The sequence below is a fragment of the Danio rerio genome, chromosome 24 (assembly GCF_049306965.1).
Source record: "Danio rerio strain Tuebingen ecotype United States chromosome 24, GRCz12tu, whole genome shotgun sequence".
In the NCBI taxonomy this organism is placed as follows: Eukaryota; Metazoa; Chordata; class Actinopteri; order Cypriniformes; family Danionidae; genus Danio; species Danio rerio.
Window position 1 is genome coordinate 243,653 of NC_133199.1, and position 21,348 is coordinate 265,000.

The following is a 21,348-nucleotide window of genomic DNA, read 5'->3' on the forward strand; positions in this document are numbered from 1 at the left end:
AGGAAAGATTCTTCATTGCTGCTTTAAAACTCACGTTGCTTAACATAAATCATCCGTTTCATTCAGTGTAGTCCCTTTATTAATCAGGGGACGCCACAGCGGAATGAACCGCCAACTATTCCAGCAAATGTTTTACACAGCAGATGCCCTTTCAGCTGCAACCCAGTACTTGGAAACACCCATACACACTCATTCTCACACACACACTCATACACTACAGCCAGTGTAGTTGATCAGTTCCCCTATAGCGCATGTGTTTGGACTGTGGGGGAAACCGGAGCACCCGGAGGAAACCCACACCAACACGGGGAGAACATGCAAACTCCACACAGAAACACACACTGACCCACCCGAGACTCAAACCTGAGACCTTCTTGCAGTTTTAATTTAAAATCTCTATTTTTTATTTATGAAATTGAAAGGAAATGGTGTGTTATAACTCCTCTCTGCCTAGGTATACCCAGATTGTCTTCATAGGGCACGATTAAAGTGTGTGTTAACCGGAAGATCCGGACTCTTCCGTCAGTTTGATGATGTACTTCCAACTGAAATAGAATATTGAGCAGGGGGCGGGGCTTTCCTATTGCATCATTCCCTCATCGTAAACTAACTAAGTGTGTGTGTGTGAGAGAGAAAGAGAGCAGTTTTGAAGCAGAGCTAGCTCATTAATATTCATGACTGATCCAAATATGGTCAATATGGACCTGATTCTGAAGGAGTCACCTTGTCAACAAAGCTTCAGCAGTGGGAAAAGTGAAAACTGAACGCAAAATACAAAACAACGAGGTTGTGTTACAAAAGATACAGAGCTTGGATCAAATATTGACACGCATGTAAAATTATAAAGCAAACACTAAATGCAGAATAAGAACAACGAGGTTGTGTACCGAAAAATAAAGAGCGTGAATCAGAAATGAAAACGCGTTTAGGTGTAGACAAGATCTGTTGTCCCGCTCATGTTTGAATGTTTCGTGTGCTTACGCTCGTTCACACATTCTGCACTTGCGTTTCCCACAGATGCAATGCGAGTTTTATTTAAAGCACAGGCGGAATTCAGTCCACTGGTAGAGATTGACAGTCGCGTTATTTTTCTGTCCACGACCACAATACTTATGGCGGGAATCTGATCCTATAGATACTACCATCAAAACAATGGCTGAGGTGATTCACTTGAGCAATACTCCCCAGTTGTTTGTTCACAGGGCATCAGCGTCAACGCTTCCCATTCACTTGGAATGTGTTACATCAGGCGTTGCCGAACTGCATTGTGGATCCGTCAGCGCCGCTTCAGAGGTGTTGCTCGCTGCTGAAGTTGGGACTTTATCAACTTTTCAAGCACCAATAGAAGTGTCAGCCAATCAGATTGCTTTTTTGCAAATACCCAAGCTCAGACATTGGCTGATTGCGGACTAATTTCACTGGCCGACACTGCTATGACGATCGTGTCAGCCCCGGCTTCAGACACGCCCTCTGTCCAGCGTTGACACGCCCTGTGTGACTCTGGCGTAACAGCATCAGCTAAATGCGTAAATGACTGGAACAATATTAGGACGAGTATTTAACAGAGTTTTAGAATATTAGTAACAGATTTTTAACAGATTTAATAACAGATTTTAACAGATTTTATTTTTTTGGGTGAACTAACCCTTTAACCCAGTGTTGGGTCAAATGGAAAACCTGTGTTAAAGAGTGCAAATTAAATTTAACCTAAAAATGAACACAACTAAAGCACTTAGAGTGTAGTGTACAAATGAAAGTGTGTGCGCGAGCGAATACACACACACACACACACACACACTTACACATACACACACTTACACATACACACACAGTGCGAGTGAGAGATGGGGGGTTTATGGGTTTGTTTTGTGTAATCCCGGATGGTGGAGCGGGGATCGCCATCTGTTTCCATACTGCACACATGCGCTGATAAAGAGGCAGAGACCTGATCTTCATCCTCATCTGCTCTTTGTGTGTGTGTGTGTTTGTGTGTGTGTGTTCGCTCAGCGCTGTGCGTGTATGTGTGTGGTTGTGAGGGTCTGAGTGAGTGTGTGTGTCCGTGTCCACTGAGCGGTGTGTGTGTGTGTGTGATAGAGAAAGTCCATGCGGAGATGCGGAGCGGTGGCCGCGGCTGCTGTGTCCGGGAATCAGCGCTGAACCGCCGCAGTGATGCTGGAGCTCTGCGGGGATGAAAAGCTGCAGGCGCGGGTGAGAATGCTGATGTGTTTCTGCTGTTCCCAGACCTCATGATCGGCTGAACACACACACACACACACACACACACACACACACACACACACACTCCTGCATTCAGTGCTTCTTCATCATCATCTGCACGCATTCAGCGCTTCTGTGTGTCTCGCGGCGCATCCACTTGTCCATGGTAAAGCTGTGCCGGCTTCTGATGACTGCGTGCTTGACTAATGTGTGTTTAGTGTACTGTTGAACAACTGATGGGCTGAAATGCGCCATTTACACTGTTTTACCGCCACAGCGAAATGCTTTCATCATACTGAAGACCATATAAGGTGCTACAGAGCATGCGTGTGTGTGTTTAACCAGGGTAAAGTACTGTTTCTTTATAGTTTCTATTCTATTGTGATATAACTATAGTAAATTACCTTAATTTGAATAATAATTCAGGTATAAGTAATTTCAATTAATTCAATACACCAGAGCTTATAGTAAAAGCTAAAGCATACTTTATTACAGTTTATTAATTCACTATAATAAATATAACAGTGTGCTGGAGCATTCATTAACAAATTGTTGTAAATACTGTAATATATATACAGTATAATACACTTTACAATGTGTAAAACACTATAATGTTGACAGTGCATTAGTGTAGTGTTTATATGTGGGCTTATCACTGCTGGTTTAACACTTTCATACCTTCTGTTATTGTTTTATATTAACAGAACAAATGGTAAAATAAGCCACGCCCCTCTTACAGTTCTACACGAGGGAATGGTGAAGCCCCGCCCCCTTCTCAATATTCAGTTTTAGTTCATCAACATATAAAATAAAAGTCTTGGCAATTAAAGCTCAGTGCTCTGAAATGTGCATTTTTATTTGATGTTTGACGTAATCATAACTGGATCATTAAGAGAGGGCGGGGCATATAGTAGCTCCTCCCGTTTAGAAAATAAAAACATCCAATTGCGTGTTTTCCTCACAGCTCTGCCAGTGGGAGTGGTTTAGCTCAACTCATCAAATGAACAGGCAATGAGAGAAGGGGGCGGGGCGTGTCAGACACTAGAGAGCATTTGATTGGTCAGGAGATTTGATGAGAAACTGAAGTATGAGAAGATGACAGAAACATCACTGATGCATTTAGGAGGAAGAGACAAACTGCAAAGTTAAAGTGAGTTTTGTCAGTGCTCTAGCTTATAGATATACTTGATTTTTATTTCATGGCACCTTTAAAGTAAGCGAGGGTGTTAATATGCTGTTGCTATGCAAACCGCCAGAAGCAGATGGTCAGATTTCATTGAATATCACCAGTGTGTTTTCCAGTAGATTACCTTGCACAGATTCATTATTCATCACCTAGTGGCAACGATTTCAGCTAGCAAAACAAACATGGTCCATTTAGATTTCAAGCAGAGTTTAATATGTGGAACTGGATCAGTCTAGACTGAAGTAAGCACAAACACTTGACTATCAGGGAGCAATAAGAGACCAAAGTAAAAATAAAAAGCAGTCATCTTATTGAGTTTTACAGTGCACCTCTCCAGATTTCATATGTCTTGTGTGTCTCCAGAGTGTGCATGTAGTTTCACCTCAAAATACCTGTCAGGTTATTCATTATACCTTTGTGTATATTGGACATTTGAGCGGTTTTGGCTTTGCTGCTGTCTGTATTGCCTGTGCCTTCAATGGGAATGAGCTGTTTCTCCCTATCCACCGTTCCCACACTGCTGTCAGAGCACAAGAGATCGCTCACTATTGCTATGATGAGTGAAGCTTCTCATGCTGCATCTCACGTATAGTTAGTTTATTTATATTGCACATTTATTACAACACAACATTGCATAAAGTGCTGAAAACAGTCAATACTAAATAAAATACAACCTACATCACATACTAAACAATCAAAACATGAGGCAAAGCCCTCAACACTCAACAAGAACAGATGCAGTTTCAGACGCTTGTTAACAGCAGATCTGATGAAAGCACAGCCTTTTTCATGAGGTGTCAGGTAAGATGATTGATTATCATGTTTTAATCAAACTGGGCCAATGATATTTACCAAAATGATGTCTTGAAGAGAGCTCAGGTTATTTGATGCACGCTGATAGAGATTATTTTATTCTGGTCATTGTGGTTTAAAGTCCAGCAGGGAGGGAATGGATCTGACAATTGATTTGTGCATAATTGATGATGAAATGCCGTGTACATGGGACTCAGCTTGTGTTATGGCACCGTGCTGCAGTTTAGATTGAGGTAAAGTTGCTTTCATATTCACACATGGCTTCAGTTTTGACTAGAGTCTGCGTGTGACATGACTGTATTGTTCATCACAGTGTAAATATCGGGTCTGAATTCACATGTAGCACGACTCCAGAACAACATCAGCACTGTTTGGTTGGCTGAACAGTGTTGTACTTTGATAGCTGCTAATATGATTTCATTGTTTTGAATGTGGAAAGACTTGTTTTCTGGAATTATATTATTAAGGAGAAAGTCTGAATTTGCTGACATTAAACCACATTTATTTAAAGTTGAGTCTGATGATTTGTGTTTCCTCCATAAGGTCTGGAGTCCTGAACTGTGTCAGAGTGGCTCCTGATCTTCAGCATTAGCATCATCATCATCATCTTCAGCATCAGGACCAGCTCAGATTCAGTATCGCTGAGTGCAGGGGAAAAGCGAAACGCGTTTGTCCGTCCGCAGCGCGAGTGTCCCTGGCGGGCCGCCGTCGGGATGGGTGACGGCATGTCGAAGCGGCTGAGGCTGGTGGCGGGCGCAGACTCGGAGATGGAGGAGCGCTGTTTCAGCAACCCGTTCCCGGATTACGAGCCTTCAGCGGCTCCGAGCCCGGACAGCGGAGACCCGGAGGACACCGGAGATACCGGAGAGCTCTTCGACCGCACCGGAAAGGTCTGTTAACCGCGCTTTAACGTTACCGAGTGTTTGTTTGTGTTAGCGTTGACAGTTCACGCATGCGCAGCTGAGACACAAACAAACTACATATACATACATACACGCGCGCAGTGTTTGTTTTCTCTCTGCGCATGTGCAGTTATTAATCAGTTATCAGTAATGTAGAGGTGGGCGTGCCTTCAGACACTCAATAATAATAATAATAACAACAATATTCTGCACTTATTAATCATCAGTCTTCATCTGTCAGTTTGTCACATCATAGTGTTATTTAGATCCTCCATAATCAGTTTAATCCCTTCAGATGAGCTGAGCTTTATTACTTTATTAAGGATATTCAGGTGACCTGAATTATGAATAATAACTCAGTTTATCTCTGCTGATTATGGCCTCGTTTCTTGGTTTCATTCCAGATTGTATTGAGATGGAAAGAGGAGTAAACGAATTAATCATAAAGACATTAGACAATGATTCTGCAGTCTATTATAGGATTATGATGATTAATTGTGCGGCTAATATTAGGTTTACAGTTTATTGGTCTTGATTGTTGTGTTTTAAGCAGAATACTCATTAAACAGTGGGACGGAGTCATTAATTCAGCTGAAACAGAAGCTTTTATTAACAGATATTGTGTGCTCGCTGTTCATTTAGTGCTATTTTAAACTTTGGGAGCTGTAATATATATATGAAATCAATCATTTATTCATCAAATATGCATTAAATAAAACATAGCAGCACAAAAATAAAGCACCACCCATCCTTAGTGTCATCAGACTGAAGTGAAAGTGATATTTAACTTCAGGTTCTCTCTGATTTTTCTCCCAAAATTTCTTTGCAGTTTGTAATATGCATTTTTACACATTAGACGTGCCGAACACACACACTTTACTCCTCCTTTGATATAATGATGGTAAAGTTAGGTTTTCTACTCAATGTGTGATTAATTGCTTTGTGTTTCAGTTGGAAAAATAATCAAAATGTTAAAGATAAATTATAAAAAACAAAACAAAACAAAGATGAAGTCTTTCTAATTGTTCTAATCAGACTTGATGCAGGAACACTGTGATTGGCATTCTCCCTTTGCACGTGTCATCAGAGGGGGAAAGCCCCGCCCACTAGTGCCCATCTCATTAGCATGTCCAGCAGCCCTGAGTGAGAAGCAGCCGTCTGTCCATTAGCCATTAGAGTGTTTGAGCTGAAGAAGATAATGTCAGCATAGACTAAGAGGATTATAGATGTGGAGTTTTAGATGAACAGAGACAGGAGCCACATAGACTGACAGAAGCATCAATGACACACACACCTGACCAGCACTCACAACACACACACCGCTGTGTCACATCTGACACTTTGGTTTATCTGTAGCTGCTCTTCTAAAAAAAAAAGAGCACAATCTCATTTGCATTTAAAGCGACCAAAAACCAAAACACCACAATTAGGATCAAAGCCTGAAAGGGTCAGATTCAGAGAGTCATACAGCATTATCTGTGTATTCCCGGCTCAAACGTCACACACACTCTGTAGACAGCAGAGACGCAGCTTGCAAAAACAGGCAGAACAGGTCTCCTTTAAACCATCTCTCTCTGCTTTATCCACTGTCGAAGGTTTGTTTGTATTTTTCCTCTCTGTGAGTGCTGATTTCTCTGTGTTGTCTTGGTTATTCGTCATGCTGGACTCCTCATGTCTTGTGGTTCAGCAGCATCTCTTATATGCGTCCCTCAGCTGTCAGTCATCCTCTCTGCAGGAACACAGCTTCATTATAAGACTATAGCTGAACCAGAAAACCCTAAAGCACTGTTTATTTAAATAGTTTAATATAATAATGTGTCATATTTAATGCGTGATTCACCTCCAGAATGATCCCTCATCAGTCTAAATGAAATCATTATTTCTGAATAGAGCTATTCAAGCCATCTGCTGAACTTGTCTTCATTTTAGTTGTGGGAAACTTTAGAGACTTCACGATCCAATCCGATTCAGATTTTGGGCTCATGATGCAATTCCAAAACCATTCTTAACTTATAGTTTTCCTATTTGTTCATTTTTTTTCTGCATTTACATATTTGCAGCCTAACATTATGACCAGTTTCAATGCTTTTGTTTAATAATAGACAGTCCTGTCATACAGAGATTCCATCTTAAAAACCTGTTACTTTTAATAAAGAGTTATTCCCGATAAACAAGACTGTATTGTCAACATTTACCTGTTTGCAATTGAATTTGTTTAAAACATTTACTTGCTCTGATTATGTATGTACAAATAGTATTTTCGGTCATTACACCTGTATAAGTCATCATTTTTGCAGCTTGGGTCAATATCGTTGTAATAGTTAATTATAATAAAAGCTTGAGCAAATAAATGCAACAATAATTTGAATAAAAGTGTACATCTGTATGTCACAGACCCTAAAATCTAACCGCATGCATGCATAGATGCTTCAAATTCTTTGATTTTAATGTGTAATGCTGTACATGTATGCTGGAGATTCCCCAGGGCTCTGTGTTTGGCCCACATGGGTTTTGCATTCTGTGTTTGAGCTAATGCCGTTCGGTTCTCAGTGCCAGTGTTTCTTAATCTGCACTAATTAGTGAAACAGCTCTTTGCCAGTGAAGCTTGGAAGCCCACATACCAACTCTCCTCTTTTCTTTTTCTGGAAACAGATCAGCGACGCCTTTCAGAAGAAAGTGCAAAGCAAGATTAAAGATCTTCTCCAACAGATGGAGGAGGGCCTGAAAACTGCAGATCCACACGATTTTTCCACCTATACAGGCTGGACAGGTGAGATTAAGCCGGCTTTATGGACTTTATCTGGCACTTTCAGAGGGCAGAATACTAAATAGTTTCCCATTTAATAAAACATGCTCATTTATTTGTCTAAACAGAGTTGGCTTATATACACTATATATACACAGTTAAAGTCTGAATTATTAGCCCCCCTGACATTTAAAGGCTTCATTAGGTTAATTAGGGTAACTAGGCAGGTTAGGGTAATTAGGCAAGTCATTGTATAATGATGGTTTGTTCTGTAGATGATCGAAAAAATTTATAGCTTAAAGAGGCTAATAATATTGACCTTAAAATTGTGTTTAAAGAATTAAAAATTGCTTTTATTCTAGCTAAAATAAATCAGACTTTCTCCAGAAGAACAAATATTATCAGACACACTGTGAACATTTCCTCAATCTGTTTATCATCATTTGGGAAATATCTAAAAAAAGATAACAAATTCAATTGGGGGATAATAATTCTGGCTTCAACTGTGTGTATATATATATATATATATATTGATGTTCAATTGGGTTTAAGTCAGGGCTCTGGTTAGGCCACAGTCACAGTCTGTACCCACTGTAAAAAGTTAATAAAACTTGTTAGAATATTGCTGGGGTGTTATTGTGGGTTATTAGGTTATTGTGGCTTAAAAAATGTAATCATCAATGTCAATGAAGTCACCATATATGTTTTAGCCCAATAAAATGTTAATTTAAATGAACAGTTTGCAAAAATGTAATTGTGTTAAAGTTTTTTTTTTATGTATCAAATAATTTAATATATCATTTAAATGCAATACAATATTTATATTTAATTAAATAACAATGTAGGTCATACAATAATTCATATATATTTAATAAATGCAAGACAGCAATGTTTTATGCTGCAGGGATATCTTTATATTTTATATAACAGCCCCCCAAAAAACATATTTTATGGTCAAAAGTGATAGATTTTATGCCAAAAATCATGAAGATATTTAATAAATGTCCTACTGTAAATATATCAAATAATTTTTTGATTAGTAAGATGCATTGCTAGCAGCTTAATTTTGATATTTTGATATACTTAAAGGCAATTTTCACAATATTTAGATTTATTTTATTTGCGGATGTTGAAGCAGTTGTCTCAGTCAAATATTGCCAATTGCTGACACATATTCATAGGTGGAAAGCTCATTTTTCAGCTTTCAGGTAAAGCATAAATCAGTATTGATTATATGTATGACAAGGAAAGTCTCCTACATCTTGCATGACCTGTGGATGAGTACATTATCAGTCATTTCGGGTGAGCTATCCCTTTAAGAATAATGTGAGCTACTAAACTAAGCATTGAATATTTCGATTTCACATGACTTGTTTGATTTTGACATGTTTGATTTGATGATCAGTGTATTTACACCGTGTATGTGTGAGTGTCATCAGTGTTGTATGGTGTGTGTGTGTGTGTGTGTTCTGCAGGCGTGGCTCTGCTGTATCTGCATCTGTATCAGGCCACGCAGGAGGTTTCACATCTGCAGCGTTCTCTGGATTACGTCAAGCGCACCCTGAGGAACCTGAACGGGCGCCGGGTGTCTTTTCTGTGTGGAGACGCCGGACCGCTGGCAGTGGGAGCCGTCGTACACCATCACCTCAAGAACCAGACCGAGTCCCAGGACTGCATCAGCAAGTGAGAACTCATCATTAGTCTCTTAATTCACTGACTTTCTGATGCTAATGCTTAAATATGAGAGGAAACATTTGATTCCATTACTAATATATGCTATTATGTTAAAAGTTTTACTTTGAATGCGATTAATCTTTGCCCAATAGTACAGTTTTTTAGTTTAGCATCAGCACAGAACACAGCAGCGGTGGTGTTTAAAGTGTGTGCTGTACGGTCTTCAGTTCAGCGTGTCAGCGTGTGTGTTCTTCATCAGTTTCCTCTCTCCGCTGGGGTTTTCAGGTTGCTGCAGCTCCAGCGTTCAGTGCTCAGTCCAGACTCTGACGTTCCTGATGAGCTTCTGTACGGTCGGGCCGGGTATCTGTACGCCCTGCTGTACGTCAACAGAGAGATCGCTCCTGACGCAGTGGACGAGGCCACCATCGCCAAGGTCAGCTCTCATTCCACAGTATTCATGATCGCATTTGCTCAATTTATATGACTGATGTTTTTAAGGCGCACTGGTTTAGCTCATGTTGTTCTCTGATATCTGCACAGTTGGTATATGACTTCAGTAAGTTCCAAAAATCTCCAGAAATGCTTTTATAAGCTCATTTATTAGTCATGGAAATAATACACACACACACACACACACACACACACACTCTCCTCCTTTTCTGGCTATTTTTAGTGACGGTCTCAGTGCTGACCAGGCAGGCTTCTGACGCATTGTCTTGTGTGGAGTTTGCAGTCTAATACTGTACTTCTCCAAATGAAACTGTTGTTACTCCACAGAAACACTGGATGCTCATCAGCTGCAGGTTTCCTTTAATATCTTTACTGTGTTATTATTAGCAGTGCTGTTTCAATATGAAGCTGTTGCTGATTGATGAATGTTTGAGTTATATTGACAGTATGGTTTTCATTTAATATCTTATTAATTTGTTGTGTTTGTCTTTATTAGCTATTGTTTATTAATTAATCATCAGATTCAGTTTACTTTACTACAATAATTTATACTTGATTAAATGAGTAACTGGCATGGAGACTTGTCTCATGTCAAGCTGAAGCAAACTCAGGTTCTGCAGCAGCACAGTGATCCAGAGCACTTCTGAACAGCTGAAGAAAAAAGTAATGAAATCTTTGGAGTGGCCTAGTCAATGTCCTGACCTAAACCTAATTGAGATGCTGTGGTATGACTTAAAAAAGTTGGCACATGCTGGAAAACACTCCCATGTGTCCATATGTTTTTCACACATATGTAGCCCCGCCCCTTCATATGCAGTCCCTCTCCTTCAACCGTAACCCCTCCCCTTTATTTATACCTCCTTCCCCTCCCTGAGCAGCAGCTCCTCCTCTTCATCATCAGCAGCTCCTTCCCTTCCTTAGTAGCCCCTCCTCTTCATCATCAGCCCCTCTTCTTCACCAGTAGCTCCTCCTCCTCTACACTAGTAGCTCCTCCCCTTTATTACCAGCTTCTCCTCTTTACAACCAACCCTTTCCCATCCTCAGTAACCCCTCCCTTTCATTAGTAGCTCCTCCCCTATATTACCAGCTCTTCCTCTTCATCATCAGCAGCTCTTCCTCCTCCTGTTAAGCCTGGTTTATACTTCTGCGTCAGGTGACCGGCGTAACCCACGGCGCAGGCAACGCGTGTAGCTGTGCATTTATACTTCTGCTGCTGTCTCTGCTGGTCTGCATTAACACTTCCGAAACGCTAGTGGGCAGTGAGGTGTTAATGTGTCTCTGTGTCGAGTTTCTTCGCTACTTTTTTGCATTTCCTGAACACTTCCGGGATGTACAAGTGGCTCAAACTCGCTCATTTTGAGGCAGGAACCGTCGGACGTGCAACAACTTTAACTATGAGGTAAACACAGAACAAAACTATCCATCCGGAGCTCCTTGACGGGACTCCACACTTGTAAACAATCTCTCGCGCCATTCGCACGGCTCTCGGTCCCGCCCAGACTCGTCAGCGCTACCAAGCCGACCAATCACAGAGCTTACGCTACACGTCGTTGCGACATGTAGTTAAATTTTTTGAGAGGTGCACGTCAGTGACGGCGATGGCCACGGCGAAGGGCTATGCGTCAGCGCTGTAGCCTACGCCAGCGTTTGACGCAGAAGTATAAATCAGCCTTCAGTAGCTCCTTCTCCTTCACAGCAGCTTCTCCTCCTCACTAGTAGTTCCTCGTATTACCTGCTTTTCCTCTTCATTATCAGTAGCTCCTCCTTTTCCTCTGTAGCCCCTCCTCTTCATCATCAACCCCTCCCCTTCACCAGTAGCCCCTCCTCTTCTTCACCAGCAGCTTCTCCTCTTTACTAGTAGCTTCTACCCTTTATTACTAGCTCCTCCTCTTCATCATTAGAAGCTCCTCCCCTTCCTCAGTAGCCCCTCCTCTTCATCATCAACCCCCCCCCTTCACTGGTAGCTCCTCCCCTTCTTTTAGCATCTCTCCTTTAATAACAGCTTCTCCTCTTTACACTTAACCCATCCCCTTCCTCAGAAGCCCCTCCTCTTCAACATCAGCCCCTCCTCTTCACCAGTAGCTCCTTCTCCTCTTTACCAGTGGTCCCCCTTGTATTACCAGCTTTTCCTTTTTACAATCAACCCCTCCCCTTCCTTAGTAGCCCATCCCCTTCACCAGTAGCTCCTCCCCTTATGTTAAGGTGTTCAAGAGTCCACACTTCTGATTATTGGTTGAATAAGTGCATCGTCAGGGTATTCATTCATTGGTAGTGCACTGTTTACACTACACACACACACACACACACACACACACACACTGATAAGACTGCAGTAGACTGTAAATATAGCCCACGCTGAGGATCATAGAGCTCTTTAAATATGCAGGGCTCCAGGTTGAGTGTGGTATGATGAGCGTCTGTGGGACTGAGCTGTATTATTGATGCAGACGCGTGCTGTTGTTGGTGTGTGTGTGTGTGTGTGTGTGTGTAGCGTAGTGAAGAGTGAGTTTGGATCTGCAGTGTGGTGACGGGGCAGTTTCTGCTGATCTGAGCTCAGTCCTGATCTACAGCTGAATGCAGGACTCATCGACTCGGCATCATTAGCTGCAATGCAATCACTCAGCCCGAGTCAGGCCTCACATCAGACTATACGGCCTCTAACTGCACTCATTTCTCCTCTTTATTGAGTGTCTTCTGCTTCTGTGTGTGTGTTTTTGTGTGTGTAAGATTGTGGGTGTGGTGTAGTGTGCATATGTATGCGCGTGTGTGTGCTGTAGTGGTCAGTTCATGGGTTGTTCTCTTTGATCTGGAGATTGATGGGTTGTGGGCGGCATCTCATCTCATCTCATCTCATTTCGCTTCATTTCATTTACAAATCAAATCAGGTCCTTTATGTTTTCATCTTTGCTTCTTCCATGCATGGGCTGCATTTTTATTCTGCTATTTGATTTAGGCATTTGTTTAACTCTGAATTTGTGTTTTGTTTAGTTCTGAGTTTGGGGTTTGTCTTGTTGATGTCTAGATTTATTTATTTACTTTGAGTTTTTGTTTGTGTTTTCGATTTGGGCTTTAGTTTGTTTTTCATCAAATATGTGCACTTATTTACCCTCCCCAGTGTTCTTCATGCATGTTAGAGGAGTTATTCAGTTATTTATATTATTGATATGCAGTTATTTACTGTCCCAAACTAGGCATGGGCCGGTATAAGATTCTGACGGTGTGATAACCTGGATAAAAATACCACGGTTTGACAGTATTGTGATTGCTGCTCTTAAATATATTCTTTTTCAATGTCTGGGTAAAAACAGGCTTTCTGCAGGTTTCATCTTATTAAATTTAAGACATTTGTAAGACCTTTTAAAGACCATTATCAATGAAATTTCAGACTTTCACAGGGCAAAATGCTAATAATTTTGTGTAATAACCAGTGGATTTTTTTACTTGCCCATTGTTATTTCTTAGCCATGTATTGTAAATAATGTGTCAAAACAAGCAAACTCTAGTTATATTTATATTTTTTTACTAGCACAACCTTTCTTTAACTAAGGCAAGTTTTAAAAGCTATAATAAACAAAATGTAGGCACAAACATAGATTAAATGTTTTGAAATGTAATTTTCTTTCCTAATGTTCTATAAAATACCTGAGCCCAGTGTGTTCTGCTGTTCTCAGGTGGTGACGGCCATTGTGGAGTCGGGGAAGAACTTGTCTAAAGAGGAGAAGAAGAGCGAGCGATGCCCGCTGCTGTACGAGTGGCACAAGAAGCAGTATGTCGGAGCCGCTCACGGCCTGGCCGGGATATACTACATGCTCATGCAGGTGTGTGTTTTCTTAAGTTTTCAATTAGCTGTGTTTCCATTCCAGCCAAGGCTCACTAGGAATGCATTCCTCAGCCAACACTTGTGAAACTGTAAAATGCATTGCTACAGGAACGTTTTGTTGCATGTTTCAGATGCCAAGTCCACTAGAGGGCGCTGTTTACATATTTGTGAATCTGAAATGCATTGCTTATTGCACATTTTGTTAGATGTTTCAGATGCCAAGTCCACTAGAGGGCGCTGTTTACATTTTGTGAATGAAATGCATTATTTAAGGGTGCATTTTGTTGGACAATTCAGATGCCAGGTCCACTAGAGGGCGCTGTTTACATTTTGCAAATCTGAAATGTGTTACTTAGAAAACGTTTTGTTGTACATTTCAGACAAGAATGCAGCACTTGTCATACAGATCAGCTAGCGAATTACTGAACTACACCCTTCCCTAAACCAAACCAGTAGTGTTTTTAAAAGCGCTCTACAACACTGTACAAATTGAGTTGTGAGCAAACTCACCACGCCAGAGAAGTTGCCCAAATGGAGATAAATCAGTGACAAACGTATTCGCTACAAACCACTGACAGCGTTACGTTGTTTGAAGTTTGTATTTATTAGTTGCTGCACAAAGAACAGCACAAAAACAATCCTTTAATCAGGGATAATATGTCCGTGTGAAAATCAATAGTGCCAAAAGCAGCAAAAGATGTCCTATACTGCCCCCTAATGTTCATTCTACCTACAAACTGCAGTCAAACGTATACTGAAGCACCAGTAGACTGAAGCAGGTGTTTCCAGTGAGCCCGTGTTGTTCTGTTCTGCTCATGATTTGTTCATGGACTGATGATGATGCTGTAGGAATTGCATTAATGCATAATTACCCTAAAACGTCAGCACTGGAACTGTTTAATTCTTTATCTATAGATGTGTTGTATCTCTCGTTTCCACAATGATTGCATTATTATCATTTCATTAACAGCATTTAATCTGGAGTTACGCTTGTTGGGTTGATCCCAAAGTTTCTTGGTGGAAATTAGAAGTTCATTTGGTGATTGAGAGGCCTTAAAGCTGCTCTGCAGGTGCCTAATTACCAATTACAGCTGCTCCTAATGAGCTTTAAGCAGATTGATGATTGTTTTTAGTTTTACTCATTACAGTGGGAATGACATTACAGCAGCAGAAAAACATGACTAAAATTAATCCTTTATAAATATATATTTAAAAAAGTATAATATGAATAAATCTATTATTGTGAAAAACTATAATAAACATATAAACCAATAATTAATAACAAGCTTTATTAGTAATAAAATCCTCCAAAGTCATTGCAAATATTTTTTTTACTGTCAATATATTATATTTACTTGATGAATATTTATATGCTGATTGGTAATGAATATTTAATACGTTGGCCAGCACTAATGTGGGGTTGTAATAGTGTTAATGTGTCACACACACACACACACACACACACACACACACCCAGACCTGCATTAGAGCGAGGGCTTGAACTGAAGACACTGAACACTGGTGTCTGCCAGGATTCACAGCAGCTCCGCGTCTGCATTTGGATGCTCAGACCACAGCACATGCTAATAGGCTGTTCCTGAGCGCTCGGTGCCTTTAATATACTGTCCTGAAAGCAGTTATAGATCACAATATTTCAGTCAGGAAGCGTTTTCTTTGAATGAACAGCAGTGTGCTGAATCTGCTGAAACACTGCTTCAGAATAAGCGCAGCTCTCTCTTCTATCAGCTGGAGTGAGCAGCGGTCGGCTGCGGGATTGATTAGACTCCGCAGGGATGATCAATAACTGATCCTGACCTTTAAGATGTTGATCCGTAAACAGAATCGATGACATTCTCTGACCTGCAGAGACGCAAACCTAGATCAGAGAAACACACGCCGGTGCATCCGCTAATCTAAATACAGCTCTCTTCATTTTGACTCATTATTTCTGAAAGCAGCACAATATCTGTGCTCGTCTAGAGAATGCTTCTTGATTTAAATAATTGTAGATAAGAGCAGCATGTTAATCCTCCGGCTGCACTGAAGGCTTCATGAAGAGCCCATATGCAGTCACTCCTATATCAGCCTGGTCTGCATGGAGCATGTGCACACTTTACACTGAAGGCAGGAGGCGAGAGCGCTCAAACACCTCATTCTTCATGCTGAGTAATAAAAGCGCAGGGGATGGTGCACGCGGCAGGAAATAAACCGAGACGCAGAGCTGCTGAATGACAGCTGGATGTGGAGAATCGAACCCTGGAGGATTATGATGTAATTGCGGTAATAGAGCAGAGCGTCAGGGTTAAACCCAGCTCCCTCATACACACATCTGAATAATGGAGCAGAAGAACGTCTGTTGTGGTGCATTGGGGGGAGATTTCTCTTTGTGTTTGGCTTCTGGGTTTTCGCTCTTCTGTTCTCTAAAGTCTGTCATGTGTCAAGCGCAGCGCTCGGCTGTCCAGATGGCTCTAGTGTAGCATCCGCAAGAATAACACATTCTACAGATACTGAAGGACATGCAGTGACTGCAGCGCCTGATATTCTCTGAGCAACGTGTCTTTTGTTCTTCGCTTGAGGCTGGGTTGACGTGTGAAATGGTGCTGTACTGTTAGTGGACGTCTCAGAGCAGTGTTAAGATGATTCTGCACTCATTATCACAATAAACACAGCAGAAACTGAGAAAACAGCAGTTCACAAAGCACTTTATTCTGCTTATACAGCACTTTATTCAAGGATGTAAGTTTTAGGGTCTTCTAAAGCATAAAAATAACATGATGTGTTTGCAGATTAGAGCTGCACTATACTGGAAAAATCTGATTTTGCGATATTTAATTTTTCTGCGTAAATACAGTTTCATATGATAGATTAATCGCTCTATTTGACAGTTTTCTGGGGAGTCTAACAGTATTCAGGTACAGATGTAGAATAATTACAATGCAAATAATGCTTGTGTTGTCTCATTTCTAGTCCAAATATCTCAAATAAAATTCTTAGATCATGTGAAAATATTGTTTTGTTTTAAAATTCAGATGAAATAAGGTAAAATTAAGAGTTTTTCTCTTAAAGCAAGCAACATTATCAGAATTGTTTTTGCTTTGAAATGGGGATATTTGGCTTGAAACAGACAAAAATTCTAAGTAAAACAATTTTGTTGTTGCATAACTTGGGTAAGTTCTGTATAAATAAAGTGATTAAACACAATTCTGTATCTCCTGCTCAACTATAATCTAGATTTAACATTGCAAATGTTTGCGATGTGGCTATTGCAGATGCGCACATTGCGATATCAATGCTGAAATGATGTATTGTGCAGCCCTATTGCAGATGTTCAGAATCAGGCTAATGCATGTTTGTTTATCTGAGAAGCGATGCTAACGTCAGTTGTCCTGCTTTGAGAATGTGGGTTCAGTGTCAGAATGCCTGTCTTTGTTTTGGACTCTATAACCAGCCCACTGCCAGTTTAGCCAACTCTATTATAACACTCCGGGTTGCCAGATGGTGGAAAACAGCGTATTTTGTTTCAGTCATAAAGTCCTATGAAGAGGAATTAGTGCGGTCAGTTTAATAAATATTGATGTGAATAAGTGTAGAAGTGGACAGAAATCAGCTGTTTAAGTGCATCATTAGCTGCGGGTTTGTGCTGAAAGCTTTAAATATTGACAGCAGCACTGTCTAATCATGTTACACTCATACATTATACATCGACATTAGCTAACAGTAAATGCTGATCATGTTTATTAATGTTCATGTTAATGCATGAATATAATACAAAATATTTAGTCAAAACTGTTTAATTATGATTATATAGTTATTAGCAGTCGTGTTTTTATCATCTATTAATGATCGTCAGGGCCTTACTCATTCTGTCTTTAATCTTATCAAGATCTTTACATATAAGAAAACATAATTTATAACTAATGTTTAGTTCCTCTTTGACTCTCTCATTACAGCACAGAATAGGCGTGGCTAATTGTAAACTGAAGGAAAGTGATTGGCTGACAGTTTAGCATAATTATACATTTTTATTTTACGTTCTTAAGTAAATCCATGATAAAACAAATGTGTGTGTGTGTGTGTGTGTGTGTGTGTGTGTGCGTGTGTGCGTGCGTGCGTGCGTGCGTGCGTGCGTGCGTGTGTGTGTGTTTGATATAAATGAACATCTGTGTCCGCAGCCGAGTGCTAAACTCCATCCGGATCTGCTGAGCGAGCTGGTTCGGCCCAGTGTGGATTATCTGCGGCACAAGAAGTTCCGGTCCGGCAATTACCCATCATCCCTCAGCAACGAGAGCGACCGGCTGGTGCACTGGTGTCACGGAGCTCCGGGAGTGCTGCATATGCTCATCATGGCACACACGGTGACACACACAGAAACACACACATATGCTCAGACGCACACACATGCATGAACATACAGACACACACATGCATAAACACACAAAATGCAAATACATACAAACACATAAACACACATGCATACACCTGCCTGAACACAAACACACTTATGCATGAACAAAGACACAAACGCACACTCATGTACACACACACATGCATAAACACACAAACACACATGTATACACACACACACACACACACATAAAAACACAAATACACATGCATAAACACACATGTATACACAAGCACACAAATGCGTGCACACACACAAACACACATGCGTACACATCTATAAACACATGCATACACATGCATAAACACAAACAAACATGCATAGAGACACACACACACTAGCACGCATGCACAATCACACACACACTCAGTGTTTTCTCTGTCATGGTTCTTTGCACGCTCTCTCTCTCTCCTCATTCAGCAGCTCACACTGACATCTGGTGGTCACGGGGAGACTCGCGTTTGTCGTTGCACCAATAATATCATCTTTTACAATAAAAAATATACAAATATACATATTGACATTTAAAACAATAGAATAAAATTACCAGTTATTATTAAAAGTCATAATTTACCATACAGTGTTACATATATAGAGGTGTGTGTGTGTGTGTGTGTGTGTGTGTGTGTGTATAAGAGAATGTTACATTCCTCCACACTCGTAATGTCTTTATTTTATATAACAGCATGATGTGCACACATGCTGCTTCTGCTTCAGTCTGTGTGTGTGTGTGTGTGTGTGTGTTGCACTGCCGCAGGCCTGACTGACACTATTGAGCATCTGTTAAATTTTGACATTTAATTAATTTGACTTTTACACCACAGACTAATGACGACAGCCGACCGCTTCTGCACACACACACACTAACACACACGCTCTCTCTCACACACACACACACACGCTCAGTTCCAAAGTATGTCAGAAAAAGGATACACTATGTTTTACGCAACGGATGCCCTTCCAGCTGCAACCCAGTACTGGGAAACACCCATACACTCTCATTCTCACACACACACTCTTACACTACGGCCAATTTAGTTGATCAGTTCCCCTATAGCGCATGTGTTTGGACTGTGGGGGAAACCGGAGCACCCAGAGAAAACACACACTAACATGGTGAGAACATGCAAACTCCACACAGAAACTGAAAACTGATACAAACTGACCCAGCCGAGAATCAAACCAGAGAGCTTCTTACACAGTGCTAACCACTGAGCCACCGTGCCACCATATATATATATACATATAGTTTCTTTAAACACAGCAGAGCTTTCTGCTTGCAGGTCCAGTGCTGCTTGAGTTCAGAATGTTTGGATATTTGGAGCAGAAACGCTCTCAGACACTCAGAGTACTGAAGGTTATGTTGCAGTGTGGAAGTGTGCTGTAGTGCAGTTGTGACTGTAGTGAGCACACAGTGGGATGATCAGTGATTATTACTGTAATGCATGTTTACTGTTCATCTGCTGTGTCTGCAGGTCTTCAAGGATGAGAAGTACCTGCGTGACGCTCTGGAGTGTGGAGAGCTGATCTGGCAGAGGGGTTTACTGAGGAAGGGTTACGGGCTCTGCCACGGCACGGCTGGAAACGCATACGCTTTCCTGGCACTCTACCGCTGCACACGCGACAGAAAACACCTGCACCGCGCCTGCAAGGTGAACACGGGGAGCGTACACACATCTGCACACAGCTCATTCACTCACGTTCCCCCTCCACCAGCAACAGCTGACAGGAGTCTGCAGCAATGAAGCATCCCTGAGCACAACACAGTTACTGCACACGTGTGCTGATGCAGCGCTGCACATTATTCATCTCTTATAATAACTGATATCGCCAAATTCTCTCACTGCACAGAGGTAATGATATAAAAGCAGTGTAAGACCATGCACAAGTCAATAATCCTGAAGTAAAATCTCTGAGGAAATGAATGAAGATGGGAGAATGTTCCTTAGTAGTGAAGCAGCACATGAACCCTGTGCTTTATTGATCATTGCTTTGTTTTGTCTGTAGTTTGCTGAATGGTGTCTGGATTACGGGACCCACGGCTGCCGCATTCCTGACCGGCCGTACTCACTTTTTGAAGGTACATTTATTAGATTCATTTAATAAAATAACATAAGAGAGCCCCCTTACATGTTTCTTAGTGCACGATATATCTGCAGTTTGTCCTGTTTTTGGTCCAAATATTGAAATAATCAAGAAGCATTGTCTAGGCAAGTTAAAATAATGTTCAAATGATGTGAGTTTTTCCTTGAAACAAGCTAAATAATCTGACAATGGAGTAAAACATCATAAATAAGAGTATTCTGCTTACCCCAATGGCAGATTATGTATTAATGCTCATCTACACTGCAAACAGTGCTTTTCTTACTTAGTTTTTTGTCTTGTTTCAGTCCAAATATCTACAAATTCTGCCAATGGTGTGAGCAAAATAATCTTGTTTTTCCTTTTGACATAAGATGATTTTGCTTGCCCCATTGGCAGATTATTTTGCTTGGTTTAAGGAAAAACTCTCTTCATTTTGGCATGTTATTTCTGAAAACAAGACAATATGTTTTGCTTGTCTAGAAAATGCTTCCTGATTTAAGCATCTCCAGATATTTGGACTTGAAACAAAACAAAAACTCTTAAAAAAAACATTATTTTCAGACTTTAAGCATTTTTCCCAGTGCAATAAAGATGTGAAAGTGCTGTAATGGAGGTAAGGTGTTTGTCCTAGAGTTAAAACAGTTTATTTAGTGTCTCTCAAAGCTCATTTGTGCTGTAATGAAGTCTTCAGTCTACATCATCAGATTCAGGCACACATCACTGCTGTGCTTTTTCTGTCTGCCTTATATCGAATAATTCCTCTTATACTGTACTGTTATATGGTTTCTAAAATATCAATATTAGCTTATATGACAAAGTAAAAATAAACTTTAATTAAAAGCCATCTTGTTTATATTTAGAGCTGTATCTGTTTTGGAATAAAAAAGTCCTTGCTTTGATCAAATTAATTAGTATATTTATGGAAACACGTTCCTTTAATGACCCCAAACTGATGATCCAACAATAACCGCCTATCTAAATGAGTGAACAAATAAAGCATTCAGTGTTTTAAATATTAATTTGTTAAATATTTACTGTGGAACAGTCTCT

General features: G+C 40.6%; 1 protein-coding gene across 4 annotated transcripts in view; it reads left to right on the top strand.

Moving 5' to 3' along the window:
- Positions 1-1,908: 1,908 nt before the first annotated feature.
- Positions 1,909-21,348, top strand: part of lancl2 (LanC lantibiotic synthetase component C-like 2 (bacterial)) — a 22,054-nt gene continuing 2,614 nt past the window's right edge. For 3 of the 4 annotated variants that reach the window (XR_012399137.1, XR_012399138.1, XR_012399139.1), the window contains exons 1-9: positions 2,073-2,208; positions 4,760-5,106; positions 7,771-7,888; positions 9,340-9,547; positions 9,824-9,971; positions 13,660-13,806; positions 17,981-18,163; positions 19,689-19,865; positions 20,221-20,293. Coding sequence is in view for 1 of the 4 variants with exons in the window: in NM_001083003.2 (NP_001076472.2) it covers positions 4,930-5,106; positions 7,771-7,888; positions 9,340-9,547; positions 9,824-9,971; positions 13,660-13,806; positions 17,981-18,163; positions 19,689-19,865; positions 20,221-20,293 (1,231 nt within the window). In the remaining 3 variants the exon portion in view is untranslated. Of the gene's footprint in view, positions 2,209-4,759; positions 5,107-7,770; positions 7,889-9,339; positions 9,548-9,823; positions 9,972-13,659; positions 13,807-17,980; positions 18,164-19,688; positions 19,866-20,220; positions 20,294-21,348 lie in introns of all 4 variants that reach the window. The other variant, NM_001083003.2, reaches the window with a different exon arrangement.